This window comes from Aotus nancymaae, unplaced genomic scaffold (assembly GCF_030222135.1).
Source record: "Aotus nancymaae isolate 86718 unplaced genomic scaffold, 86718_ANA_hifiasm-v0.15.2.pri h1tg000059l, whole genome shotgun sequence".
Classification (NCBI taxonomy): Eukaryota; Metazoa; Chordata; class Mammalia; order Primates; family Aotidae; genus Aotus; species Aotus nancymaae.
In genome coordinates, this window is record NW_026988473.1 from 15,587,673 (window position 1) to 15,615,663 (window position 27,991).

The following is a 27,991-nucleotide window of genomic DNA, read 5'->3' on the forward strand; positions in this document are numbered from 1 at the left end:
CTCCTGGGGTTGGGCAAGTTTGTTTGTTATTTGTTTTTTTGAGAGGAAGTCTTGCTCTGTGGCCCAGGCTGGAGTACAGTGGCGAGATCTTGGCTCACTGCAACCTCCACTTCCCAGGGTCAGCCAATTTTCTGCTTCAGCCTCCTGAGTAGCTGGGGTTACAGGTGCCCACCACCATACCCAGCTAATATTTGTACTTTTAGTAGAGACAGGGTTTCACCATCTTGGCCAGGCTGATCTTGAACTCCTCACCTTGTGATCCACCCACCGCGGCTTCCCAAAGTGCTGAGATTACAGGCATGAGCCACCAAGCCCAGCCGGCTGGGCAAGTTTTACGAAATGTCTTCCCAGAAGCCATTGGGAGAACCAGGGCAGCCTCAGACTCCCAAACTCCCCATGGTTGTAAGCGGACAGGGAGCTTGTCCTCTCCAACCAGGCGATGGCTGTAAGGACTGCAGCTGCCCCAGTGGTCCTGCTGGACTCTCCAGAGGAGGTCACTCTGGGCCAGGGGCTTGAGAGGGGCAGCAAGTCCAAGTTGAGGCTGTGGTTTGGGAGAGGAAGAGGAAGGTAAGATGTGTACTGGGCTGTCCGGGCTCCACCCTCTGCGTAACTTTCCCATCCTTGCTTTGAGGGACAGTCTTCCCTCATTAACTTCCTACCCGAGGTCATCAAAATGACCTCTGAGGCCCACTCCAAAATGACCTGTGGGCAGAGGTGGCAGGCTAAGGGACTCTGACACTGGCAGAAGACAGTTGAATTAAGAAGATGTTGGGTGGGGAGGTTCCCTCTGTCCCTGGAGGTTGCCAGCCAGGGCCTGCTGTGGCACGGGGTTCAGGAGGGAATTCCCTTCCCCATCACCGGCCATAGGGGCTCCCCCGTGACAAGCCTGTGCCTAGCACAGACTCAGCCCAAGGGAAAGCTCAGGGTAGACCTGTTGAATGAAGAGGGGGTTCCTCTGTCCCCCAGAAGGGCCAGGGGGCATCTCCTGGCTCTCCCCAGCAGATAGAGGTTTCTAAGAACAATGTTTGGCTATTTCGTCTCCTCAGCGCCTGGTACACAATTCCCTCGGTCACTGCATATTGAATGAATAGGGCTTTCACGGTTCCTGCAGAGAAGGAGTCCCAGAAGCTTCCTCCTTCCCGCTGGACACCAAAGGCAGAGAACCCTCAGTAGTCATCTCTAAACTCCCAGCGCCAGGCAGGCGGCGGGCGCACAATAAACGCTTTTGCAATGACGCCTGAAGAGGGGTGGTCCCAAGCGCCGCGCTCCCCTCTGCCCGTGTCCTCCTTACCTGTAAGACACCTGCTTTCGTAGGTGCAGCTGGCGGAACCGCTCCTCCACTGGGGGCACGGCGGCCGTGCCCCGGGGGCCCTCGGGACGGGACTGAGCGACCTGGGCCTCCTCCCCGCGCCGGCAGCGCCGCCGCACCACCTCCTCCTCGGCCGCCCGGCCGCCGCCAGCCCAGTCCCCGCGCTGCCCTCCGCCGCCCGGCCCCTCAGCCATCGCGCGGCCGCCCTCCGCCCGCGGCTCCCGCGGCCTTTCGGGGCGCCCAGCTCAAGTTCGAGTCTCCGGTTCGCCCGGGCCGGGGGCGCGAGCCAGGGAGGGAGGGAAGCGCCGGGTCCCGCAGGTCCCTAGCGATGCCGGCACTCAGACGACAGGAGCCGCGAGATGCTGGGCGCTCCTCCTGGGAGAGGCCGGCCGGGGTCCTCCTGAGCCCCTGGGGGGCGGGGGTCCTCGGCTGGAGTCGGGGAGCTGCGCTCTGCGCGCCGCGGCGCCCCCAGGACCGCTGGAGCGGAGCCGGAGCCCGGGCGGAGAGCGAGCCCCTGCAGCTGCCGCCGCTGCCGCGCACCGGAGTGTCACCTTAGAGACACTCGGCAGCCGGTGGGGTCCGGGGGAAAGGCGCCGCCCCGCCCAGCCCGCCTGCACTGGGCACGGAGGGAGCCAGCCCGACCCAGCCCACCATGGGCAGGAACCCAGGTCAGGGCGAAAGGCCCGCGGTGTGGGGCGCCTTCTGCGGCCACCTCTGCGCCCCAGCCCCTGTCCCCGTGCCGGCCGCTCGGCAGCTGCCAATCATCAGCCCGCCGCCTGTCACTCAGCTGCTGTGATATGTCCCCCCAACCCCCACCACTGCCTAGTCCCTCGCTTTCGGGCTTAGGCAGTGCCGCTGCAGCTGGCAGGTTTGGAGCGGGGGCGTGCAGAGGCGGTAACAGGAGCCAACTTTAACCCCGTCGGCGCCACTGGAATTTAGAGACCCAATCAGATTGGGGGAAGGGTCACAGGAGAGGGAACATGCCCAGGGATGCCTTGAATTTGGGGATGGACCCGATGGCGGGTAACACTACCTTCAGGCCTAGAGCTCTTCTGGACCTGCCTGGAGAGGGCCCCAGAGGGGGGTGGTGTCTCCTCAAGGAAGGGAGGCTTCCTGGGACCTGAATTCCTGAGGCTTCAGGGCCAGGGTCTCCCAGATTTAATCAGCCTGCTGGGTCAGAAGAGGCTGATGAGACAGGGGAGAAGCCAACTCCAAAATGAAAGACTGGAGTTCTCCCTGGGGTTCATCTTGGACTCCAGCTCTTCTTTCCCTCCAAGTCCCATGGTCCCTCCTTGCATCACCTCCTCTTGTCCTTGGAGTGTTCATCAGGTGAACCCTCCATCTGGACTACAGTGGGACCCTGGTGAACTTCTCTGATGGAACACCTCCTTTTCATAGCCCCAGACTTATCTCTGGCCATAGCATCTACTCTTCTTCCCTATGCCTATACTTTAGCCTGGCACTCAAGGTCTGCCTTGATCTTCCCCCATCTTACAGTCCAATCCCATCCGTTTTCTCCCATTCATTTATGCTCCTTATTATGGGAACTTGCATCAGACCTGTACAGCATCATTTAGGTTGTCCCCACCATCTGAAATCTTCTATTGATCTATTTCAAATTCTGAGGCTCTGCTCAAAAGCCTCCTCTTCCAGGAAGTCTCCCTGGATGGCTCCAGCGAATAGACACTCTCTTTGCTCCCAGACCCCATTGCCCTCTGCCTCAGATGATATCTAGTTTGTGTCTTTTTTTTTTTGTCCCTCACTGAAGCTGTGAATGTGAGTGTGGGAAGGTAGGAGGGACCAGACTCACAGAGGTAGAGAATGGGCTACAAAGGGAGACAGCTGTGCCATAGCTGCTCTGCCCTGTGCCTTTGCTCAGACTGTTCCCATTGCCTGGAGTATGTCCCTTTCCCTACCCTGCCCATGGAAGGCTTGTCCACCTTTCAAGGCCCATGTCATGTGCTACCTCCCCCATGAACCCCTCCCTGATACTCCAGTACAGATACCGTCTCCCTCCTTCAGCCCCATAACGATTTCCTGGGCCTCCCCTTTACCCTTGAACAATAACATCTCATTTGATCCTCGCCACAACCCTGGGCGGTAGATATTATCACTTCCTCTGTCTTATGGAGGAGGACACAGAGATATCATTCAAGTGATTTATTTGCTCAAGATGGCGCAGGCAGTGAGTGGTGGGGCCAGGATTTAAATTCAGGGCTTCTGGCCCCAGAACTCATGCCCTTTTCCACTTCACGGGCACCGCCAGCCACACAGTAGCAGCCTCCCACAGTTCGCCTTCTTCCCTCTAATCTGGAAGCTCTCAAAGGGCAGAGAATAGCTTGCTCCTTCCAATAGGTGCTCAGTTCCACCTCCCATCTCTGTCTTCGTCTAGTACTCCCTTGTTGGATGAATAGAATTGCATTCAACTTCTTGACCCCAGGGGACCTTCCTCCCTAGAGCCAAGTTTTACAGCAATCTTACCGCTGGCTGGAGTGGGTAGGGTGGTGCACTTACCCCCCACCCCCTACAACCTTCAAGTGCCCTTGGGTTTGCCCTTCTGGGAGTCTTGGCTCCTATTCCAAGTGGCCTGGGCCAGGGGAACCTCCTACACTGTGAATTATGGTAGTTCTGGCTGGGTTTGACATTCCTTCACTGGCTGCCTAGCTGCTGGGTTTCCAGGTTGATTTTTTGTTGAGCTCTTTCCTGCTGCGTTCTCCTCACTTGATTCTTTTTCAAGTGAGCTTCTTTCCTCTGTCCTCACAGCTCCCCTCTCCATTAGGACCAGCTGCTGACTACATTATCTTTTAGCTGTGGTCTGTGCTCTTCCCAAGAAGAAGGGGAAAATGAGACTCCCTCCCCAGACTGGCCCGACCTCCTTCTGCAGCCTCTCCCAGCTGCAGCTTGCTCTTCCGAACATCTCCATCCTATTCATTATCTCTGTGCTCAGAAAATAATTGCTAATGTCTGTTGAGAGTTTACTGCATAACTGACCAGCTTGCTAAGAGCTTTATGTGCAAGCTTTCATTTACCCCTCTTAGCATCTTTAAGAGAGTGGGCACCATTTAACAGATGAGGGTACTTTGGCTTTGAGAGATTAAGTGACTTGCCAAGATCACACTTAGTGCAGCATGGATATCAGAGCCCACAAAGCATCTCAGGCTGGTTTGGAGCTGAGTTGTCAGCCTGCCTCCTCCACTCTCTGGAAAGATCCCAGGGGTACCTGTTACTGACATCAGATACGTGCCCAGTTTGGCCAGATGGCTCCTGGGGTCATCCAACCCCTCTGAGATTGGAACTTTGCCTGGGATTGGGACCTTGCTTTGGCCCATACCAGCTCCAGGCATCGCCCACAGCCACTCTCTATTTCCAGAATTTTGGTTTCGGTATAACAAAAGATTTGCTGTGGCAATCAGAGCAGGATGACTGGCACTGCAAAAGCCATCCTATGCGTGTGGCAAAGCAGGCTGCCAGGGCTCACGATAGAGCGTGGGGACTGCAGCTCCATTGCTGGGGACATGCTGAGGACGGGCCCCCTTGGGACAATGACACATGGCACTGATGAGGTGGCATGTTAACAGGTGGCTTATGCATGGGGACTAACCATGCCTTGCCTCTCAACACAGGCCGGGAAGACTACTTTGGATGAATGGGCAGAGGGTGGTGATCACAGATGACCGCACTTAGACCCGATCACCAACCCTGGGCTCTCTGGGTTAGTTGCTTCAGGAAGCTCCAGTGTTCTTGGAGTTTGTACAGTGATATAAAGCTGGCAGAGGCAGGGAGCCCTAGAGGACATGGGAATCGGGGTTGGGGAGAGGTGCTGAGGGGCAACATGAACTCTGAAGCCAAACAAACCTGTGTTCAGATGCCAGCCTTGCCATTTTCCAGCTGCGTGACCTCGGCCAGGTCCGTCACCTGTCTGAACCTCACTTTCTTCCCACCCCTGAAGATCGCTTCAGTTCCTAATTGAGATATTCAGAGTCTCAGTCTAATGTCTGGCACAGGGTAACTAGTCAAAAATGGGAGATGCAGGCCGGGCATGGTGGCTCACCCTTGTAATCCTAGCAATTTGGGAGGCTGAGGTTGGTGGATCACTTGGGGTCAGGAGTTTGAAACCAGGCTAGCCAACATAGTGAAACCCTGTCTCTACTAAAAATACCAAAAAAAAATTAGCTGGATGTGGTGGCGGGTACCTGTAATCCCAGCTATTCAGGAGGCTGAGGCAGGAGAAAGCTTAAACCTGGGAGACAGAGGTTGCAGTAGTGAGCCAAGATCGTCCACTGACTCCAGCCTGGCGACAGAGCAAGATGCTGTCTCAAAAAAAAAAAAAAAAAAAAAAAAGGAGATGTGAGATTTCCAGGCTTTTTTTTTTTTTTTTTTTTTTTTTGAGACAGAGTTTTGCTCTTGTTACCCAGGCTGGAGTGCAATGGCGCCATCTCGGCTCACCGCAACCTCCGCCTCCTGGGTTCAGGCAATTCTCCTGCCTCAGCCTCCTGAGTAGCTGGGATTACAGGCACGCGCCACCATGCCCAGCTAATTTTTTGTATTTTTAGTAGAGACGGGGTTTCACCATGTTGACCAGGATGGTCTCGATCTCTTGACCTCGTTATCCACCCGCCTCGGCCTCCCAAAGTGCTGGGATTACAGGCGTGAGCCACTGCGCCCGGCCTTTTTTTTTTTTTTTGAGACGGCATCTTGCTCTGTCTCCAGGGTGGAGTGCAGTGGGTCAGTCTTGGCTCGTTGCAACCTCTGACTCCTGGGTTCAAGGGATTCTCCTGCCTCAGCCTCCCGAGTAGCTGGGACTACAAGCATGCACCACCACGCCCAGCTAATTTTTGTGTTTTTAATAGAGACAGGGTTTCACCATGTTGGCCAGGATGGTCTTGATCTCTTGACCTTGTGATCTGCCCACCTCGGCCTCCCAAAGTGCTGGGATTACAGGTGTGGGCCACTGCACCCAGCCTTTTTTTTTTTTTTTTTTGAGATGGAGCCTCACTCTGTCTCCCAGGCTGGAGTGCAGTGGCGCAATCTCGGCTCATGGCAACCTCCATCTCCCAGGTTCAAGTGATTCTTCTGCCTCAGCCTCTCCAGTAGTTGGCACGTGCCACCACTCCCGGCCAATTTTTGTACTTTTAGTAGAGACAGGGTTTCACCATGTTGGCCAGGTAGTCTAAAACTCAGGTGATCCTCCTGTCTCGGCCTCCCAAGGCAGGAGGATTACAGGCGTGAACCATCAATCCCGGCCTAGGTTTCCAGCCCTTTGCTTTAGGAGCTGTTTGTTGAGCTCCATTCTCGGCATGGTGCACTGCCCATCAGGGACACCCTGGGAATACTTGCTAAATGAATGGTGAGAGGTCACACTAAATGTCAGTTTTGTCCTTTGTTCTTCTGAGTGACTATTTCAAACTGTCCCTTTTCTTCACCTTCCACTCCCGTGCCAACCCTCCACAACGCCCTCTCCCCCACCTCAGTTATTGGAGTACTCCATCAGATTCCTATCTCCCCACATTCTGCACCCACAGACTGCTCTCCCGTTTTATCTAGTCATCTCTGTCCAAAGGCAGACCTCTCCACCTGCCCCCGGATCCCACCCCCACCCCCCACCTCTGCCACCCTCTCTGTGGCCCTCTCGGTTTTCCCTCTGTTGGCTCTGTGTTCCAGAAATAACCATGGTCAGTGATCTCTCATCTGAAAAACTGCTCCAAATCACATTTTTTTTTTTTGAGGCGAAGTCTCACTCTATCTCCCAGGCTGGAGTGAAGTGGTGTGATCTCCGCTCACTGTAACCTCCGGCCCCCAGGTTCAAGCGATTCTCCTGCCTCAGCCTCCCCAGTACCTAGAATTACAGGTGCGTGCCACCAAGCCCGGCTAATTTTTGTATTTTTAGTAGAGACAGGGTTTCACCATGTTGGTCAGGCTGGTCTCAAACTCCTGACCTCAGGTGATCCACCTGCCTCGGCCTTCTGAAGTGCTGGGATTCCAGGTGTGAGCCACGGTGCCCAGCGCAGACCACATTTGTTTTCCTTTTTCTTTTCTTTTCTTTCTTTTTTTTTTTAACCTTAAAAAACATTAAATTTACGTAAGCATGTTTTCCTTTCTCTTGAGAGGGAGTTTCTCTCTTGTTGCCCAAGCTGGAGTGCAGCGGCGCGATCTCAGCTCACTGCAACCTCTGCCTCCTGGGTTCAAGCGATTCTCCTGCCTCAGCCTCTTGAGTAACTGGGATTACAGGTGCATACCACCATGCCCAGCTAATTTTTTGTATTTTTAGTAAACATGGGGTTTCACCATGTTGCCCAGACTGGTCTTGAACTCCTCATCTCAGGTGATCCCCTCGCCTCAGCCTCCCAAAGTGCCGTGATTACAGGCACGAGCCACTGCCCCTGGCCCAAACCACATTTTTAAAAAATTTCCTTTTAGAGACTGGGTCTCGCTATGTTGCCCTGCCTGAAATGCAGTGGTGCAATCACAGCTTGCCACAGCCTCGGCCTCCTGGGCTCACATAAGCTTCCTGCTTCAGCCTCTATTCCAGTGGCTAGGACACCCCTGATCATCCTTCCTGGAAGTGTTCTCCTGGTCAGTTTCTGAGCACCCATCACTTCCTTCTCTGACCCTCTCTTCTTTGCCTTCCGGTTCACTCCTCTTCCCTCCACTCTTAGTGCCTTCTTCTCTTCTTCCCTGGACTTCTGCCCTTGTCTCAACGTCTCTTTATGCAGACCCAAGGCTTTCACCTGCCACCTGGGTGCTGACGATTTCCTCACCTCTGGCTGAGATCTTTTTCTCCTGAGCCCTACACTTACGTGTTAATGTGAACATTCTACCGGCAACTCAAATGCCAGATGTGCTAAAATGAGTTCTAATCTTTCTCTCCAAACCTGCTCTTCCTCCTGAATTCCCTGTCATGGTGAATAGCCTTATCACCTACTTGGGGCCTGCAAGCCAAACACCTAAATGTCATTGCAGGCCCCGCCCTCTCTCCTGGACCTCACAGCCAATTTGATGTGAGAGCCTGTTGATAATTCCTTCTAATTCTGTCTGGGATCATCTCATCTTCTCCATTCTGCAGAGCCTCAGGGCAGGGACATCGATTCTTTCTCTCTCTGGCTTGAAAAGATGCAGTGACTCCCATCCCCTTCAAGATGAATGAAGTGTTCTTTCTTTAGATCTCTGGAAGGGCCATGCTTTTCCTCAGGGCTAGGGCAAGGGTAAGACAAGCTGGTGCATAGGGTACTACGTTTAAGGAGGTGCCCTTTCTTTTTCTTTGCTTTGCTTTTTATTTTTATTTTTATTTTTTTGAGATGGATTATCTCTCTGTTACCCAGGCTGGAGTGCAGTGGTCTGATCTCAGATCACCGCAACCTCTACCTCCTGGGTTCAAGTGATTCTCCTGCCTCGGCCTCCTGAGTAGCTGGGGTTACAGGTGCGCACCACCATGCCTGGCTAATTTTTTGTATTTTTAGTAGAGATGGGGTTTCACCATGTTGGCCAGGCTGGTCTTGAACTCCTGATCTCAAGTGATCTGCCCACCTTGGCCTCCCAAACCTTGGGGTTACAGGTGTGAGCCACCACCCCTGGCCAGGAGGTGCCCTTTCTCAGGGCTCTCCAGGTGCCTCCTTGTATCCTACACCCTGGTTTCCAGATATAACAAAGGGTTTGTTGTGGTAATCCGAGCACGATGACTGGCACTGCAAAAGCCATCACATGTGTGTGGCAAAGCCCGCTTGCATTGGCTGGGCGCGGTGGTTCATGCCTGTATTCCCAGCACTTTGAGAGGCTGCGGTAGATGGATCACCTGAAGTTCCCTCCCCTTCTCTCACTTCCTCCCCTAAGTGATGGAAACCTGATGGCCCCAGAGCCATTAAGAATACTGGGGCCTTTCAAGCTCCCAGGGCTGGGCAAGTTGATGTTTGTTTGTTTGTTTGAGACCAGCCTGACCAACATGGTGAAACCTCATCTCTACTGAAAACGCAAAATTAGCCGGGCAGGGTGGTGCATGCCTGTAATCCCAGCTACTCGGGAGGCTGAGGCAAGAGAATTGCTTGAACCCAGGAGGCAGAGGTTGTGGTGAGCCGAGATCGTGCCATTGCACTCCAGCCTGAGCAAGAAGAGCGAAAATCTGTCTCAAAAAAAAAATCAATAAATAAAAGCCACTTGCCTCACCCCAGTCTTGCTGTTCATGGCTCCATGGCTTTGCGTTTGCCATTCTCTCCACTCCAAATGCTCTTACCCCTTCTCCATCTTACCAACTCCTCCCATCCTTTGAGCCTCGGTTCAAGGGTCACCTCCTCTCAGCTGCCTTCCTTGATTCCCTCCTCCATCTGAATTACATGATACTCTGTGTCCCTTAATATCCTGTACACACCTCCATTACAACATCCCCATGGCTGGTTTACTCCCCAGCTCCTACCATCGGCCTGGGGCCTTTGAGGTAATGATGGAGGATGCCTGTAGTCCCAGCTACTCCGGGAGCTAAGGCCGGAGATGGCTTCAGCCTGGGAAGTAGAGATTGCAATGAGCCATACGACAGAGTGAGACCCTGTCTCAAAAAAAAAAAAAAAAAAAAGTTACATTAATAATAATAACAGCAAGGTTGGGAGCAGTAGTTCATGTCTGTAATCCCAGCACTTAGGGAGGCTGAGGCAGGTGGATCACTTGAGGCCAGGAGTTTGAGACCAGCCTGGCCAACATGGCAAAACCTCGTCTGTACCAAAAATACACAAATTAGCCAAGTGTGTGGTGCACACCTGTAATCCCAGCTACTTGGGAGGCTGAGACAGCAGGGTCGCTTGAAGCCGGCAGGTGGAAGCGACTGCAGTAAGCTGAGATTGTGCCACTGCACCCCAGCCTGGGCGCCAGAGTGAGACTGTCTCAAAATAATAATAATGATAGTAATAATGGCGTGGGATCCAGAGCCCAGCCTTTAGTGGCCTTGCTATAAAGGCCTGCGTTTTCTAGCAGTTAAAACTGATGCCCAGCAGCAGTCAGCGAGGTCTCCATCACTGTCACTGGAGGTGGCCAAGCTGAAGCTTTGAAGGGGTGTGGAGGCCAGTTCTGAGTTTTCATGATTCGGCCTGGCCTCATCCCACTTTTCTCCTGGTGGCTGCCTGGTGTAGGCACTATCCCACCACCACGCCCTTACTTCTGTGTATGAAAGTATCATGCCTGCGTGATAAAGTCCAAATGCCTTAGCCAGGCATTCGACAGCCCTCTGGACGTGGCCCAGGCCCATCAGCCAAGCTCAATTCTTAGTGTCTCTGCCCTCTACCTTCTGGCTATTGTAAATTATTTGACTTTTCTTTCAATAGGATCAGGGTCTTGCTATGTTGCCCAGGCTGGTCTCCAACTCCTGGGCTCAAGTGATGCTCCCACCTCGGCCTCCCAAAGTGCTGGGGTTATAGGCGCAAGCCACCTCGCCTGGCCTATTTGACTTTTCTTCAATGTTTCCTGTTCTCTCTCACCTTGAAGTCTTTTGCCCAGGCTGCTTCTTTTTCCCGGCATGCCCCCTTTCCTCTTTTCTGCCTTTTATTATTAGTTTTAGAGTGGAGGGATCTCGCTCTGTCACCCAGGATGGAGTGTAGAAGCGTGATCATAGCTCACTGCAGCCTCGAACTCCTGGATTCAAGCCATCCTCCTGCCCCAGCCTCCTAAGTAGCTGGACAGAAGGCATGTGCCATCATTACCATGATTTAAAAAAATATTGTATAGGGACTGGGGTCTCACTATGTTGCTCAGGCTGGCCTTGAACTCCTGGGCTCAAGCAATCCTCTTGCCTTGGCCTCTGAAAGCACTGAGATTACAGGCAAGAGCCACCATGTCCAGCCATTTCCTGCTTATATCTAAGAATCTTTCCTGTCCCCTCCTCCAGAAAGCCTTGCTGCTCAGGTCTGGGTGAGGTACTCTCCTCTGTGCTTTCATAGACCCCCTTGCATGGCCCTCTGGAGCACATGGTATCAATATTGCCTTTTTTTTTTTCAGACGGAGTCTCGCTCTGTTGCCCAGGCTGGAGTACAGTGGTGTGATCTCAGCTCACTGCAACCTCTACCTCCCAGGTTCAAGCAATTCTCCCTGCCTCACGTTGAAGCTGGGATTACAGGCACCCATCACCATGCCTGGCTAATTTTTGTATTTTTAGTACAGATAGGGTTTTGCCATGTTGGCCAGGCTGGTTTTGAACTCCTGACCTCAGGCGATCCACCTGCTTCAGCCTCCCAGGGTGCTGGGATTATAGGCGTGAGCCACAGCACCCGGCCCGGACATTGCCTATTAATGCACAGCTGGTGCTTCTTGGAGCTCACTAGTTCTGGGTCCTGTTCTGAGCACTTTAGATGACTTACCATTTTGAGTCCCCAATGCAGTCTCGTTTTATAAATGGAGAAATGGGGGCTCGGAGAGATTCCAGTTACAGAGTGTCTTACTTATGTCCTACGTTGCCTAGCAAATCACTACCCCCTGGCAGCTTTAGACAACACACATTCCCGGTCTCCCTGTCCATGATTCACAGTCCAGGCAATGGCTTAACAGGGTCCTTCCCTCTGGGTGTCACCAGGCTGCAGCCAGGTGTTATCTAGGCTGTGTTTGCATCTGCAGCTCGGTGTCATCTTCTGAGCATGTTCAGGTTGTTGGCAGAATTTGGGTCCTTGCTGCTATGGCACTGGGGCCCTTGGCTCCTAGAAACCGCCCCTCCCCTCACAACATGGATTTTTGCCCCATGGCCAGCAGGAGGTGCTCTCTAGTTCAGGAAGGCCCAGTCCCCTCATTCCTGGCTTTCACCTGCTTAAGCCAGACCCACCCAGGATCATCTGCCTTTTTTTTTTTTTTTTTTCTTTAGCCCGAGTTTTGCTCTGTCACCCAGGCTGGAGTGCAGTGGCATGCTCTCAGATTACTGCAGCCTCCACCTCCCGGGTTCAAGGCATTCTCCTACCTCAGCCTCCCGAGTAGCTGGGATTACAGGTGTGCACCACCGTGCCCGACTAATTTTTTATTTTTACTAGAGACGGGGTTTCGGGGTTTCACCATGTTGGCCAGGCTGGTCTCCAGCTCCTGACCTCAAGTGATCTACCCACCTTGGCCTCCCAAAATTCCGGGATTACAGGTATGAACCACTGCATACCTAGGCTCATCTCCCTTTTTTTTATTTTTATTTTTATTTTTATTGCATTTTAGGTTTTGGGATACATGTGAAGAACATGCAAGATCGTTGCATAGGTACACACATGGCAGTGTGGTTTGCTGCCTTCCTCCCCATCACCTATATCTGGCATTTCTCCCCATGCTATCTCTCCCCAGCTCCCCACCCCCTGCTGTCCCTCCCCTATTTACCCCCTACAGACCCCAGTGTGTGATGCTCCCCTCCCTGTGTCCATGTGCTCTCACTCATCTCCCTTTTTAACGAACTTAAAATCAACTGATTTTGGATCTGAATTATATCTGCACAATCTGTTAACTTTTTCCATAAAAGGTCATCTAATTATGAGTGTGATGTCCTCTCAGCTTTGCAGGTCCCCTCCACGTTCTAGGGTAAGGATTCAACAGGGCGTTTACACCAGTGGATGGGAATCTTGATGTCCATATTAGAATTCTGCCTACCACACACAGCTAGCAAGTGGCAGCGCCAATACTCAAATGCAGCTCTTTTGACTTTGAAGTCTGTGCCTTCGATCCAGCTGAGGCAAAGGATACAAGAACTAAGAAACTAGCAGGTCTTAGGAGGACCAAACTGGGTATGGTGTGTGAAGTGCCTAGCACTGTGCCTGGCCCACGGTGGGGGCTCCATTCTTGCAGTGGCCATCTCCCAAAAAACCAAGATGGTGGCTTCAATACTCTGTCTTGATACTTGGAGTGAATTGCAGCAGACTCTCTGACTGTTTGGTTTGAATTCTGCACCTGGCTAGAAGAGAAATCCCAATAGAAATGCCTTCTTGGCCAGCTGCAGTGGCTCATGCCTGTAACCCCAGCACTTTGGAAGGATGAGGTGGACAGATTGCTTAAGCCCAAGAGTTTGAAACTGAAGTGAGCTATGATTGCACCACTAGACTCCAATTTGGGCAACAGAGTGAGACCTTGTCATTCATTCATGTACACCTACACATATATGTGGGGTTCTCCTTAAACAGGCAGATAACAAACATTTATCTCAACTATCTTCCTGATCCTCAATTAAAAGCATACACATAGAAAAGCTGTAAATGAACCAAAGACAGAAGAGGAAATGACAAATCAAAGATGTCAACAAAACATTGGAAAATAAACAGTGAACAGGTTGGCGTGGTGGCTCACGCCTGTAATCCTAGCACTTTGGGAGGCCATGGTAGGAGAATTGCTTGAGCCCAGGAGTTTGAGACCAGTCTGGGCATTATAGTGAGACCCTATCTCTACAAAAAAAAAAAAAAGAAAGAAATGCCGGCCGGGTGCGGTGGCTCACGCCTATAATCCCAGCACTTTAGGAGGCCGAGACGGGTGGATCACGAGGTCAAGAGATCGAGACCATCCTGGTCAACATGGTGAAACCCCGTCTCTACTAAAAATACAAAAAATTAGCTGGGCATGGTGGCGCGTGCCTGTAATCCCAGCTACTCGGGAGGCTGAGGCAGGAGAATTGCTTGAACCCAGGAGACGGAGGTTGCGGTGAGCCGAGATTGCGCCATTGCACTCCAGCCTGGGTAACAAGAGAGAAACTCTGTCTCAAAAAAAAAAAAAAAAAAAAAAAAAGAAATGCCTCTCACACTCCTATAACCCCACACTGCCTGCCAGGAATATAAACTCAAGATTCCCTTTCAGTCCCCTGCCCTTTGGCTCTACTTTCCCTTCCCTCCAATTAAGAAAGGCACAAAGTCAGGAGTTGATGCTGCATCTTTTTTTTTTTTTTTTTAGTTTTGCTTTCTTAAAGCGTGTGCTGAGCTGATGAAGAGAGCAGTTTGCAATTAAAAAGGCCCAGCGGCTTGGGCAGCGGCAGGGGGGTGCCAGGCGAGGAGGGGGAGTCCCTCTTTCCTGGGCCAGGAAACAGCAAAGCCCGCACTAACTTCATAAAATATAAAACAAGGGAGGGGCAAAGGGAGGAGGGAGATTTGTAAAATACAATATCTTAGGGGATCGGCAATAATAAAAAATAAGGTTCATTATTTACAAACAATTTCTGTTCTTGGTCTCTGTACAGTGGGGGTGGGGTGGGGGTGTCTGTGAGTGGGGCGAGTTGATGTGTCTGTCTGGGTGCAGGTGTGGGGGCAGGGAGGCAGTGGTCGTGTTGGGCATATGAGAGAGGAGGAGGGGTGGCCAGTGAGTGGTTTGTCTGAGAAGGACGGATGGATGGTGGTGGGAAGGAGAATGAGAACAGAGTGGTAGGCCCAAGGGAAGAGTCCAAATGTCAGGGGAAGGAAGGGCTGGGAAGTGGAGCCTTTTCTCCTGGAGGGGGAAGCTCCAGGAGGTAGGGGCACAAGGCGGATCCGGGGTAGTGAGCGAGAACTCCTCTTCTGGGTGCCGGGGGTGCGTCCTATGTCCTGGGTCTTGCCGTGGCCTAGGAGAGTTTGATGGTGGTGTTGGGGCCCAGATCCCTGGAGAGAGAAGAGAGGCCAGGGATGACTCTGTCCAGCAGGAACCCTCTGACTCTCTGCAAGCTGGATCTGGGCCCAGCAGGGATGGGGCCTTGGGAGGGTGTGGCTGTTGTGGGTACCAAGGGTGGGCAGGAGGCAGGGGGAGCTTGAGACCTCAGGAGGGCAAGGGGCCACCCACCCACCTGTCGTGGAACCACTCCTTGGAGTGGGAGAAGTCGGGGTTGGTGCCGTTTCCAGCGTCTTTGGGCCAGGCCTCACTCAGGTACTTGGTGGTCTCGTGGGTGCTGTCCAGGTGATCATGCTGCAGGTGGTCCTGGGGCCGCTGCTCCGCTGGCCCCCCGGGGTTGATTTCCCAGCCATCTGGGGGTTCCATGGGCAGCAGGGTGCTGCGGCCATCTTCCCACGAGCCCGCCCCGTCATCGTAGAACAGGAGGCTTCGGGAAGGCACTGGAGAGGGAGTGTAGGATGAGCCGTGCGCCCTAGACTCCCTCGTCATCCTGGCTATATTCATGGCCTAGGGTTAAGAATGCAGGCCCTGGATCTGAGTCCCAGCTGTGACACTTCCCGGATGTGTGACCTCAGGTAAGTCACACACTTTGCTTTAAACTTTCTGAGCCTTAGTGCACTCACCTCTAAAATAGAGATGCTAGGACCAACCTCATGCAGATGAGAGGTTGAAATGCAATAGAGAGGAAGTGATTGAAACTGTGTCCAGGAAATACTCAGAAAAGTCACCTCTTCCTAAGCAGAGGGTACTGAGTTTGGGGATCTGGGAGCTGTGTTCTAACCTCCATCACTTACTTGCTCTACCTCTTTCTATTTATTTATTTATTGAGACGAAGTTTCACTCTTGTTGCCCAGTCTGGAGTGCAGTAGCGTGATCTCGGCTCACCACAACCTCCGCCTCCTGCGTTCAAGCAATTCTCCTGCCTCAGCCTCCTGAGTAGCTGGAACTACAGGTGTGTGCCACCATACCTGGCTACTTTTTGTACTTTTTTTTTTTTTTGAGATGGAGTCTTGCTCTGACACCAGGCTGGAGTGCAGTGGCGCAATCTCGGCTCACTGCAACCTCTGCCTCCTGGTTCAAGTGATTCTTCTGCCTCAGCCTCCTGAGTAGCTGGGACTTACAAGCGCACACCACCATGCCTGGTTAATTTTTACTTTTTGTATTTTTCAGTAGAGATGAGGTTTCACCATGTTGGTCAGGATGGTCTCAATCTCTTGACCTCATGATCTGCCCACCTCGGCCTCCCAAAGTGCTGGGATTACAAGGTGAGAGCCACTGCGCGTGGCCCTACTTTTTGTATTTTTAGTAGAGATGGGGTTTCACCATGTTGACCATGTTGGTCAGGAGACCTCAAGTGATCCACCCACCTTGGCCTCCCGAAGTGCTGGGATCACAGGAGTGAGCCACTGCACCCGGCCAGTCCACCACTTACTTTCTGTGAGACTTGAAATAAGTCTCTTCCCCATTCTAAGTCCTAGTTTGCCCTTCGGAGAAGGAAGACAAACATTTGTTGGACACCCAACATTTGCTAGGCATTATGCAAGACCCATAGACCTATGTCGAGTGGTTAAAATCTGACAGAAACTCTAGGGAATGAGGTCTCTTTAGCCCCTCTTCCCCGAGCAGGCAGCTGAATTTCCAGGCACTCAGGGAAGTTGTCCTCCCTGAAGGGTGGATGCGAACCCAGGCCTGCCTGGCGCTAGGATCTGCCACCTCTGTGTCTCTGCAGCCATGTCCTCACAGTCTGTGTGAACGGTGGCCCCTGGAACTGTGCAATGCACCAGTTCTGCAAACCAGCCTGTTCCAAAGCCATCTGCCTGCTGGGATGTGTCCTCCTCTCTGCCCAGCTCAGGTGTTGGGCCTAAAACCCAGTGCCTTCCCTCCAAGGGGCTCATTCATTCCCTCCTCTAGCTGTGGCTTCCTCCATCAACCCCAGCTCTCTTTCCATTCCTTTCTCTCCAGTGGCTTCTGTGACCTTGGAAAAGCAGACACATGGCTCCCAAGACCTTGCTTCCCAGACCTTGCGTCGCTGCTGCCCACCTGCCTTTAGCAACCATCCTGTTCTCTCCTCCTCAGGCTGCACGTGTCCGGGGAGGGGCTTTCACTCTCCCCACCTCTGCTTCCTCTTCCCCTAACCCTCCCCACACCAGCTTCCTCCCCTCAAGGCCCTCGATGTCTAGCTCATTCTCCTTGCTATATCCCTCCTTCTTGAAACTCACTCCTTAATCTTTCCTCCTCTGACCTCTCATCTGTTTCCTCTTCCTCCTCCTGCCCTGCCAGATACATGATTCTTGGTAAGTGACTGGTAATTGATGAGGGACTGCCAGGAAGTTCCTCTGCTGGTCCATCTGAAGGATCCTCTCCCTCTGAAATCCACATTCTTCTTTGCTAGGCCCTACCCCAGTTCTCCCTTTGCCAGCTACTATAATGTAGCTCTTTTCTCCTCCGTGAGCTCTTCCCAAAAAGACTGAATTTGATCATTTCATAAGCACAGACACTGTGCTGTTTCATGCACTGTCTCACAGCCATGGCTCAGTAAGTGCAGAATTGCCACTCCCATTTTCTAGATGAAGAAATGAAAGCTTAGGGAGCTTAAGACATATGCCCCAGGTCACACAGTTAGCAAGTGGCAGTGCCAGTTATGACGGAATTGCTATCTCCATGCTCCTAACCACTATACTTCACTATCCCCTGTAAAAATGGTAGATATCTGAACCCACACCACCAGTACCCTTCCTCTGTCCATGGTAGACATTATCAATGGATCATGACACTCCTTCCTGTTGATTCTGAATAGTGCCTCAGAGTCTTTCTTTTTTTTGAGACAGAGTCTCACTCTATCATCCAGGCTGGAGTACAGTGGTGTGATATTGGCTCACTGCAACCTCTGCCTCCAGGGTTCAAGCGATTCTCCTGTCTCAGCCTCCCAAGTAGCCAGGACTATAGGCATGTACCACCATACCCAGCTAATTTTTGTATTTTTAGTAGAGACAGAGTTTCACCATGTTGGCCAAGCTGGTTTTGAAGTCCTGACCTCAGCTGATCCACCTGCCTTAGCCTCCCAAAGTGCTGGGATTATAGGCATGAGCCACCGTGCCTGGGTCAGGGTTCTTCTTAACACAGTGTTTCAAGCAGCTACCACCACCTTATTGGAAATGACCTTTGAGCTGAAACTCACTTGCTGTACCTATCATGAGATACTGATGGTGCTTAACAGATGCCCCATAAACACTGACCATAATGCATGGGACCTGGGGCTGGAACATTCCTGTTATCCTCTAAGCCCACCTCCTGCAAGCCACTCCTGAAGCTCTCTGGGAGCTAGGCTGGGCATCGGGAGCTCTGTATTTTAGTCCCAATTCTACCACAAACATTGAGCAAAGCATAGACTCTCTTTGGGCCTCAGTTTCCCCATCTGGAAAATGAGGAGGCAGAATGAGATAATGCTGACCCACACTTGGCTTCTCTTTTTTGTCTGGCAGGGCAGCCCCAGCCTAGGGAGCTGGTGGGACAGGAGGGCACTCACTCTGGCTGGCCGTGTAGATGCTGTCAGCGGCCATGGGGTCTTCCTTCACAGTCTGGGAGCCGGAGGAGAACTCGGGAAGGCAGGGCACGAGGGAGCCCAGCACCAGAACAAAGCACAAGGCTGCCACCTGGTAGCAAAGAGAGAGTGGCATCAGATCTGGGGCAAGGAGAGCTGTGGCCCTGACCACCCACCCCTTCTCTCCCAAACCAACAAAAGTCTCAGCATTTTCCCAAGGAAATAGCTCCTACAGCCAACCACTCTCTCCTACATGTGGGGTCTTCTATCCTCTCTGGGGAAGGGAGGGGCCGCTCAGGCCATCCCAGCCATTGTAGGGGGGTTGCCACAGGCAGTGTTAGAAGCAGGAGGGAAGTGGACAGCGTGGAGTCACCCTATGGGGTAGAGGAGTCAGGAAGGAAGGGACAGGTGCAGGTGGGGCTTGGGGCTGGGTTGAGGGAGGGGGACACACCAGCACATCACATTCTCAGCAGAATTCAGGAAAGCCTGGCTAGTGGGAGGTGCTAAGAGCCAGGGAGCCCACATACCTCTTCCCCTAGTCTGGCTCTGCCACCCGACAGCTCCAGGGTCTCGGAGGGCTGGGGCGGGCAGAGCCAGGAGGCAAGAGGCTGGCCATTTCCAGAAGAGGATGGAAGAGGGACTAGAAGAGGTCTGAAGCACACCCTGGGAGCCCTTCCAGGTTTCCAGGGGTTTCCTTGACCTTTTCACAGCCATCAGTTCCAGAAGGAACCAGGTCCATTCTTCCCTGAGTCTCCCCAAGCCCTTCCCTGCACAGTGCCTATAGAAGCCGCCTCCTCAAGGAACCTGCCCAGCTGTCCCCTAGCTGGGGCCACTGGAGTCACCTACACATCTACATTGTGTTGACGAGTCGGGGACAGGTGTGAGACAGAAGGCGCCATGGGCTTGGGGAAGGAGGCTGGGGCCGGCTAGAACCACCCACCAGGCACCAGGACGGTGCACCCTGGTGACGCCGCCCATGATGTTACCAATCCTCAGAGCTCTGCCCACCCCTGGAAAAAGCCAGCTTTGGGAAGAACGCTACTCCTGTGGGCCTGTGGTGGAGGGGGCCACACCTACCATGAGGCAGGTCCCAGTCTGGGTGGCGGCCATCTTGTAAGGTCTGGAGATCTTGTTGGTGACCAGAGTCTGGAGTTTCTGCAGCTGCTGGAGCAGGGTCCTGAGGAGGGCACAGTGGTCAGCTGGCAGGCTCTGACCCCGCAGGCATCTCTGCCTCCTGGAGCTCTCCTAGGGGGCTGGCTCGAGACTTGGCCTCCACACCAGGTGCCCGTCTCAGTCAAGATAGGAAAAGTCACCTCCTGTGTGGCTCCTCCGTGGAGTGGCCTGCCTCATGGTGACTGGCTGGGTTGCCCTGTGGAAGCTCAGGGCTGCCCTGTGATGCTCCCGGCCGAGGGAGTTGGAGGAGGGAAGACCCGTTCCCAGCTGCGCAGAGGCCAGCCTTCTATTGCTTAACTGCTCCCAGCCACAGGTACCTTGACCTTCCCTCCCTGGCACCCCCCAGCACCCTGAACTGATAAGAAGGACCTGTTTGGAACAGTGCCTGGTATGGAGTGAGTGTCTAGTAAATGGTAGCTATTGTTAGTGTTAGGTGCTTTGTTTTGTATTGAGACAGAGTCTTGCTCTGTCACCCAGGCTGGAGTGCAGGGGTGTGATCTCAGCTCACTGCAACCTCTGCCTCCCAGTTTCAAGTGATTCTCCTGCCTCAGCCTCCCAAGTAGCTGAGATTACAGGCATCTGCCACCACGCCCGGTTAACTTTTTGTACTTTTTTTTTTTTTTTTTTTAAGACAGAGTTTCGCTCTTGTCACCCAGGCTGGAGTGCAGTGGTGTGATCTCGGCTCACCGCAACCTCAGCCTCCTGGGTTCAGGCAATTCTCCTGCCTCAGCCTCCTGAGTAGCTGGGATTACAGGCACGCGCCACCATGCCCAGCTAATTTTTTGTATTTTTAGTAGAGACGGGGTTTCACCATGTTGACCAGGATGGTCTCGATCTCTTGACCTTGTGATCCACCCGCCTCAGCCTCCCAAAGTGCTGGGATGGTGGCGTGAGCCACCGCACCTGGCTGTTTTTGTTAGTTTTGTTGCTGTGTTTGCTTTTATCACAGCCCTTTGTTTATTTACAGATTTCCATGTCAGTCTCCTTCACTAACTGTGGGCTCCCTGAGGGTGAGGACTGGGTCCCACTGAGCATGGAATCTTCTGGGTGCACAGAGAACGTGTTCAGCACAGGCTTAGTGAGCAAATTAATCTCTCTCCACCCAACCTGGCACGTGGGAGTTGCAGTTCCCACAATGTACAGCAGGTGGCGAAATAGCTCCAAGGGCCTGGACCTACTCTGGGCCAGAAAGGAACCCCAGCCAGAGACAGAGGGGTGGAAGGGTGAGGCGGGATTCTCCAGGCCAATCAGGGAACAGAGGAGCGGCTGGATCCCGCTGGAGAAGCTGGGGGAGAAGGAAGGAAAGAAGGAAAAAGTCTTGTGTTGAGCACCTGCTGCATACCAGGCTGTTGTCTAGGTTATTGTAATTGATCTCAGAAAATAATTATTAAAGACCTACCAGAGGCTCATGGCTGGGCACTATCAGAAATTTGGAATAAAAAATAATGGCTCATGCCTGTAATCCCAGCACTTTGGGAGGTCGAGGCAGGAGGATTACATGAGGTCAAGAGTTCAAGACCAGCCTGGCCAACATAGCGAAACGCTGTTTCTACTAAAAATAAAAAAATTAGCCAGGCATGGTGGTACAGGTCTGTAATCCCAGCCATTTGGGAGGCTGAGGCACAAGAATCGCTTGAATCCAAGAGGCAGAGGTTGCAGTGAGCCGAGACTGTGCCACTGCAGCCTGGGTAGCAGAGCAAGACTCAAAAATAAATAAATAAATAAATAAAACAAAATAATGCAAGAAGGCCAGGTGCAGTATCTTATGCCTATAATCCCAGCACTTTGGGAGCCAAAGCAGGAGGTATGCTTGAACCTAGGAGTTTGAGACCAGCCTGGGCAATATAGCAAGACCCTGTCTCTACAAAATACTTAAAAAAAATTAGCCAGGGATGGTGGTGTGCACCTGTGGTCCCAGCTACTTAAGAGGCTAAGTGGGGAGAATCAGGAGATCAGGCTGCAGTGAGCTATGATCGCCTCATTACGCTCCAGCGTGGGCAACAGAGCCAGACCCTGTCTCAAGAAAATAAATTAAAAAATGAAGAATAAAAAAAGAAGAATAAAAGCTAACATGAATTGCGCATTCCTAAATACCAAGCATCAGGCTGGGTCCTTTACTTGCATGATCTCTTATCAATCCTATGAGATAATGTTTCTTTCTTACTTTCTTTTTTTTTTTTGAGACAGAGTCTCACTCTGCCAGCCAGGCTGGAGTGCATTGGGGTGATCTCAGCTCACTGTAACCTTCGCCTCCTGGGTTCTAGCAAGTCTCCTGCCTCAACCTCCTGAGTAGCTGATATTACAGGTGTGCACCACCACACCTGGCTAATTTTTGTATTTTTAGTAGAGATAGGGTTTTGCCATGTTGTCCAGGCTGGTCTTGAACTTCCGATCTCAAGCAATCCACCTACCCCGGTCTCCCAAAGTGCTGGGATTACAGGTGTGATCCGCTGTGCCTGTGCCTGGCCCTGTGAGATAATGTTTCTATCATCCCATTTAGACAAAGAAACAGGGGCCCAGAGATGTTTAACAATTTCTCCACAGAGTCGCAAAAATGGCAGAGCAGGGCAAGAACCCAGAGTTGTGACTTTACGTGGCTGCTACCGGCCAGACACTGCGCTGCTGTCTCTACACTCCTGTTTCTCAAACTTCGTAGTGCCCATGAATCACCTAAGGATCTTGTGAACATGCAGTTTCTAGCTCAGTAAGTCTGGAGAGAGTTCTGAAATTCTGCATTTTTTTTTTTTTTGAAACGGAGTCTGGCCCAGCCTGGAGTGCAGTGGCACAATCTCGGCTCACTGCAACCCCCACCTCCTGGTTCAAGTGATTCTCCTGCCTCAGCCTCTCGAGTAGCTGGGAGTACAGGTGCCCACCACCACGCCCAGCTAATTTTTTTTTATTTTTAGTAGAGACGGGGTTTCACCATGTTGGTCAGGCTGGTCTCGAACTCCTGACCTGAAATGATCTGCCTGCCTCATCCTCCCAAAGTGCTGGGATTACAGGCGTGAGTCACTGCGCCTGGCCTGCATTTCTAACAAGCTCCCAGGTGATGCTGATGTTGCCTGTCCCGGGCAACTGGCTTTGAGTAACAAGGATCTCCATGAGTGGTTCTCAGACTTGAGGGTGCATCTGAATTCCCTGGAGGGCTTATTAACACAGTTCTGGGCCCTGGCCCTGGAGCTTCTGACGCAGTAGACCTGGCATGGGGCCGGAGAATAAGCATTTCTAACAATTCCTGGGGATTGTTGCCGGTCTGAGGACCACACTTTGAAAACATCTGCTCACTTAAGCAACTCAGCAGCCCTGCCAGGTGTCTAGTAGGTGAAGAAAAATGGGAACACAGGGAGGGGCAGGATGTAAGTGGCCCAAGGCTATAGGGCGTGTTTCTGAGGTCCCTGTCATCCTAAACTTAGTTCTCTCTCCTCTCTCCAGTCTCCCAGAGCTATGCACAGCCAGGCGTGGGTTGCAGAGGAGCAGGAGGCCAGGTGGGATGCAGAAGGCGCCACCCACCTGTTGGCATTCTCCAGGGTCTCCACCTTCTTCCACAGTTCATTGTTCTCTGATGTAAATGTCTCCACCCTGTAGGGGCCAAGCAGGCAGAGGCTCAGGGGCAGTCCCCAGACTCACAACAGCCCCTCAGCCTAGCCCCCCACCATCATGTGCCCCCATGCCTCCTGCCTCTGCTGCCCCATCAGAGAGGGCCTGAGAGGGCAGGTCAGGCGAGGGAGTGGCACGTGGACCCCCCCACCTCTCCCAAGCCCCTTACTTCTTTTCTAGACACTCCACATACTCCTTCTTCTTACGACGGCTCTCCTGGGCTGAGATCTAGAGTGGGAGCCCCGAAAACAAGGGTTAGCACTGCCACATAGACACTTCCTGGGCCCCCACAATTTCAGAGCTGGTGTGCCAGGGAAGCCCACCCACCAAGGAAGCCCCTCAAAGCCCCGGGGCGGCCGGCTTTACCTTGTTCTTGATTTTCCTCCGGACTCTCTTCAAGGCCTTCTCCTCAGCTTTGGTGAGGGGGAGTTTTGTGGGGATGGGGTAGCCCTCAGCAATCAGGGTCCGCTTCTCCTCCTCAGTCAGGAGCAGTGGCCCTGAGGTCCCCTGTAGTTTCTGTAGGAAGTAGGACGTGGTAGTTAGGAGCCAGGCAGCCCTGGGTTCAAATTCAAGCTCTGCCATGTACTATCTATATGACCCAGGCAAGGCACACAACTCGCTGCGTCTCAGTTTCCTCATCTGAAAAGGGGGTGGATCTGGGTGAAATTCAGTAACACGTGTCAGGTGCCAGGACGGCGCTGAAAGCGCAGGTGTTAGGCACTCAGTGCATTGTTGGGGTGGGGGGGCGGTCCTGGATCCCATCCCTGAGACCACAGCCTCAAAGCTCACTTGTTTGGGGTGCTCCAAAGAGCATCTCCCTCAGACCCCTCCCTACAATCTTGGCTTGGAAGACTCCACACCCATCTCAGGGCTCAGGGCCTAGCTCCATGTTCCCTGGGGATTCTCGACCATCAGGGAACTGCTCCTCATACAGTGTTCCTTGGAGGCAGCCTGGGTCATTCCTTGGAGGTCAGGAATGTCAAGTTCTAGTCCTGGCTCTGCAACAGTCTCCTGTTCACCATGAGGCAGGGTAAAAGGATTCAAACTCCCAGCCGGGCGCGGTGAGTCACACCTGTAATCCCAGTACTTTGGGAGGCCGAGGAGGGCGGATCACAAGGTCACGAGATTGCGACTATCCTGGCCAACATCGTGAAACCTTGCCTCTACTAAAAATACAAAAATTAGCTAGGTGTCGTGGTGCACACCTGTAGTCTCAGCTACTCGGGAGGCTGAGGCAGGAGAATTGTTTGAACCCGGGAGGTGGAGGTTGCAGTAATCTGAGATGGTGCCACTGCACTTCAGCCTGGGCAACAGAGCGAGGCTCTGTCTTTGAAAAAAAAAAAAAAAAAAAGAAAGAAAAGAAAAAAATTAGCCGGGCGTGGTAGCAAGTGCCTGTAATCCCAGCTACTCAGGAGGCTGAGGCAGGAGAATTGCTTGAACCTGGGAGGCAGATGTTGCAGTGAGTCGAGATTGAGCCACTGCACTCCAGCCTGGGCAACAGAGTGAGACTAAAAAAAAAACCCCAAAAAACAACAACAACAAAAAGGGATTTGAATTCCCATCTGCAAGGCAGGCATCCCTCAGAATTGTGAGGAGGGTGGGGATCAGTCTCAGGGCTCCCAACCCTCCCCACTGGCCAGTGCGCTCAGGTGGATGTATTCAATTTCTCACTTCAGGGATCAGCCCACCCGTAGCTCCTTACGTGCGGGGCAGTGAGGAGTGGGGAGGTGGAGATGGCTGTGGAGGAGCGCGCCATAGGCCGGACAGGGCTGGAAGGGGGCAGAGAGTGGGGACTCTGGGAGCCGTCGCTGTCGCTGCCGTGGCTGCTGGGGGGCGTCGGAGGCATCTGCACCAGGTCCTCTGGGGAGAGCAGGGGAAACCGGGTTAGCAACATTGCACCCCAGCTCTGCTCCGACATCATCATGAGTTCAGCTGAGCATGGGCCTACACCAGCTCTGACATTGTGGGAAACGGACCGTCAGACCCTGGGCCTCAGCTGTGACATCAGAAGGCCCTCTGCAGTGGCAGAAAGACAGTTGACATCTGGATAGCCAATTCCTGGGTGCTGCCTCATCTGACACCACAGAGACCCAGCTCCTTTAAGGTTCACCCTTAGCATAGACATCATAGAAGCTGAATTCTTGGGAGGTCCTCCCTGACCCCTGACTTCACAGAGTTCAGAGCTTTAAGCTCAGCAACCCCAGAAGGTGACTGGGGCCTCTCTCTCATAGGGTGAGGCTGGGCAAGCAGGAGCAATGGCAGCAGTAGATTGGGCAAGAAGAGGACTGGATGAAGGCCAGGTGCAGTGGCTCATGCCTGTAGTCCCAGCACTTTGGGAGGCCAAGGTAGGTGGATCATGAGGTCAGGAGTTCGAGACCAGCCTGACCAATATGGCAAAACCCTGTCTCTACTAAAAATACAAAAATCAGCTGGACATGGTGGCAGGCGCCTGTAATCCCAGCTACTCAGGAGGCTGAGACAATTGCTTGAACCTGGGAGGCGGAGGTTGCAGGTTGCAGTGAGCCAAGATTGTGCCACTGCACTCCAGCATGGGCGAAAGAGAGAGACTTGGTCTCAAAAAAAAAAAAAGAAGAGGACTGGATATGAAGAGTGGGCATGGATGGAGGGGTGGAGGGGGAGTGGGTAGGGAAGGGTGGAGAGGATATTCTGGGGGAGGAGTTGTCAAGAGACAGGGGTGGGTTGAACCAAGGGAGTAGGGATGCTGTCTGCCCAAGACTGGAGGGGAAGAGAGCCCTTCCCCTGGACACACCTACCTGGTGTCACTTTGAGGAACTGGTTCACCTCTGGAGGCTCTGCCTTGATCACTGGCAGCTGAGTCATCTCTCCCGGGGCCTGAGGAACAGACAAACCCAGCTCCGTTAGCTGCCCCTGCGTCTGTCCCCACCATGTCATTCTAACCACATCCTCCCTAAGGCTGCTGGTCTACTCTGCACAGTTGGGGAAGTGACTGGGCTTGGAGTTCTGGGCACAGCTTCAAGGGAATAGAGGCGAGTTCTTGAGCTTAGAGAAGCCAAGTCACACCGAAGAGAAAGGATTGATGGCCAAGTAGTGTAGTTCACACCTTAAGCTCAGAGAAGGGGAGCCTCCGAGGGTAGGGCCACCTTCCACACCAGCTGTGAAGGCCACATAGGCTTTGGTATGCAGGTTGCCATGAGGACAAGAACAAGAGGTAATGTCTGGAACAGTGTAGCTGTTCAATGACTCGTAGGAATAGTACAGAAGAAGGAGGCATTGATTGGCTGGGGGCTCCGAGAAAGCTCCCTGAGAAGTCAAAGTCTGAAATGAGTCCTGGGGTATAAATAGAAGTAGAATCCAGACAAAGAAGTATGAAGCAATGAGAGCTCCTAATGGGTTTGAAGCAAGGGCCTGATAGAATCAGATGGACATTTTTTTCTTTTTTGAGATGGAGTCTCATTCTGTCACTCAGGCTGGAGGGCAGTGGTACGGTCTTGGCTCACTGCAATCTCCACCTCCTTGGTTCAAGTGATTCTCCTGCCTCAGATTCCTGAGAAGCTGGGATTACAGGTGCCTGCCACCATGCCTGGCTAATTTTTTGTATTTTTAGTAGAGACGGGGTTTCACCATGTTGGTCAGGCTGGTCTTGAACTTCTGACCTCATGATCTGCCTACCTCAGCCTCCCAAAGTGCTGGGATTACAGGCATGAGCCACCGTGCCCAGCCTCAGATGGACATTTTAAACATGCATTTCTCTTTATTTATATTCTGACTTGTTGTTCCAGAAAGGACTTTAAGAACATGCATGGCTTTGTACACGTGACTACCGACATGTATGTAAGTGGTGTTCTCTTTGAGGAAGGCATGGTGTAGGGGGCTGGATTTCAGGCCCCCCTCTCCCCCTGGGCCCTGGGCTGCAGCCCCAGAGAGAAGATCATGATATTGTGGGTGGGATGCAGAATCCAGCGTGTAGCCTGATGAGTAAGAATCTCAGAAGGTTCAAGTTGACAAGGACCTTGGAGATTCCTTGGTCTACATCCCAGCTCAGCCCTTGAGTGACAGATAGGGGACTGCAGTGCAGAGAGCTCACTGTTGACTATGCCAGCAGCTCCTGTGCCTTCCGCTAGCGATTCTGACCTCACTTGCATGGGCTTCAGGGTCTGGCAGGCCGAATTTGGGAGGCAGGTCAGTTGCTTTTAACTGCATGATTTTGGGTAAATTGCTTAACCCCTTGAACCTCAGTTTCCCTTTCTGAAGCCTCCTCGCCCCTGGCTGCTACTGCTGTGACTCAGTCCTTTCCTGCTTTGGCGAGGCCTGAGGAGTCCCAGAGCCAGTCTTGGGGATGGTCTTGAAAGATCCTTCGTATTTGCCACCAACCCCTGATCCAGTGAGTCTGTGGTGGTGCAGGGAGGGGCTGGACTTTCTTGCCTTCGGCCAGTACAGTTTGAACGAGTGAGCTGTGTGGCCAGCAGGGGGCAGGGCCAGCCATGCTCCCATCTAGGGATTTTAAGACACTGCTCATCCCGTGGAATCCTAGGGCTAGAAGCACCTTACAGGGTTCATGAGCCCATTTTACAGAGAAGGAGGACGTGCAACGGGCCCAGAACACAAATGAGGCACCGAGCTGGGACTCAGGCAGGGCCTCTGCTAGGAGCCAGGGTTCTGGGTCTCACTTTCCCAGAGGGGTGTTGGGTTTATAGCTGAATCCTGTCATCTACACATTCGTGAAGGGGGGACTTCGGCCTGAGAGTGTGGGTTAAAAATACTAATCTTGGCCGGGCGCGGTGGCTCACGCCTGTAATCCCAGCACTTTGGGAGGCCGAGGCAGGCAGATCATGAGGTCA

The 27,991-nt window shown here is 52.8% G+C and overlaps 2 protein-coding genes across 3 annotated transcripts in view; both read right to left on the bottom strand.

Annotated features, from left to right (window-relative positions):
• Positions 1 to 1,855, bottom strand: part of DGKZ (diacylglycerol kinase zeta) — a 50,069-nt gene extending 48,214 nt beyond the window's left edge. The window contains exon 1 of the mRNA XM_012452471.2: positions 1,292 to 1,855. Within this exon, the coding sequence (XP_012307894.1) occupies positions 1,292 to 1,503 (212 nt within the window). The 5' untranslated portion in view covers positions 1,504 to 1,855. The remainder of the gene's footprint in view (positions 1 to 1,291) is intronic.
• Positions 1,856 to 14,175: 12,320 nt separating this feature from the next.
• The window catches only part of CREB3L1 (cAMP responsive element binding protein 3 like 1), a 45,191-nt gene continuing 31,375 nt past the window's right edge, over positions 14,176 to 27,991 (bottom strand). Inside the window, exons 4-12 of one of the 2 annotated variants that reach the window (XM_012452465.3) lie at positions 25,946 to 26,024; positions 24,874 to 25,031; positions 23,538 to 23,687; positions 23,341 to 23,399; positions 23,085 to 23,153; positions 19,479 to 19,578; positions 18,387 to 18,513; positions 15,036 to 15,300; positions 14,176 to 14,816 (exon numbers count right to left, since the gene is read on the bottom strand). In XM_012452465.3, the coding sequence (XP_012307888.1) occupies positions 14,426 to 14,816; positions 15,036 to 15,300; positions 18,387 to 18,513; positions 19,479 to 19,578; positions 23,085 to 23,153; positions 23,341 to 23,399; positions 23,538 to 23,687; positions 24,874 to 25,031; positions 25,946 to 26,024 (1,398 nt within the window). In that variant the 3' untranslated portion in view covers positions 14,176 to 14,425. Of the gene's footprint in view, positions 14,854 to 15,035; positions 15,301 to 18,386; positions 18,514 to 19,478; positions 19,579 to 23,084; positions 23,154 to 23,340; positions 23,400 to 23,537; positions 23,688 to 24,873; positions 25,032 to 25,945; positions 26,025 to 27,991 lie in introns of both variants that reach the window. The other variant, XM_012452466.3, reaches the window with a different exon arrangement.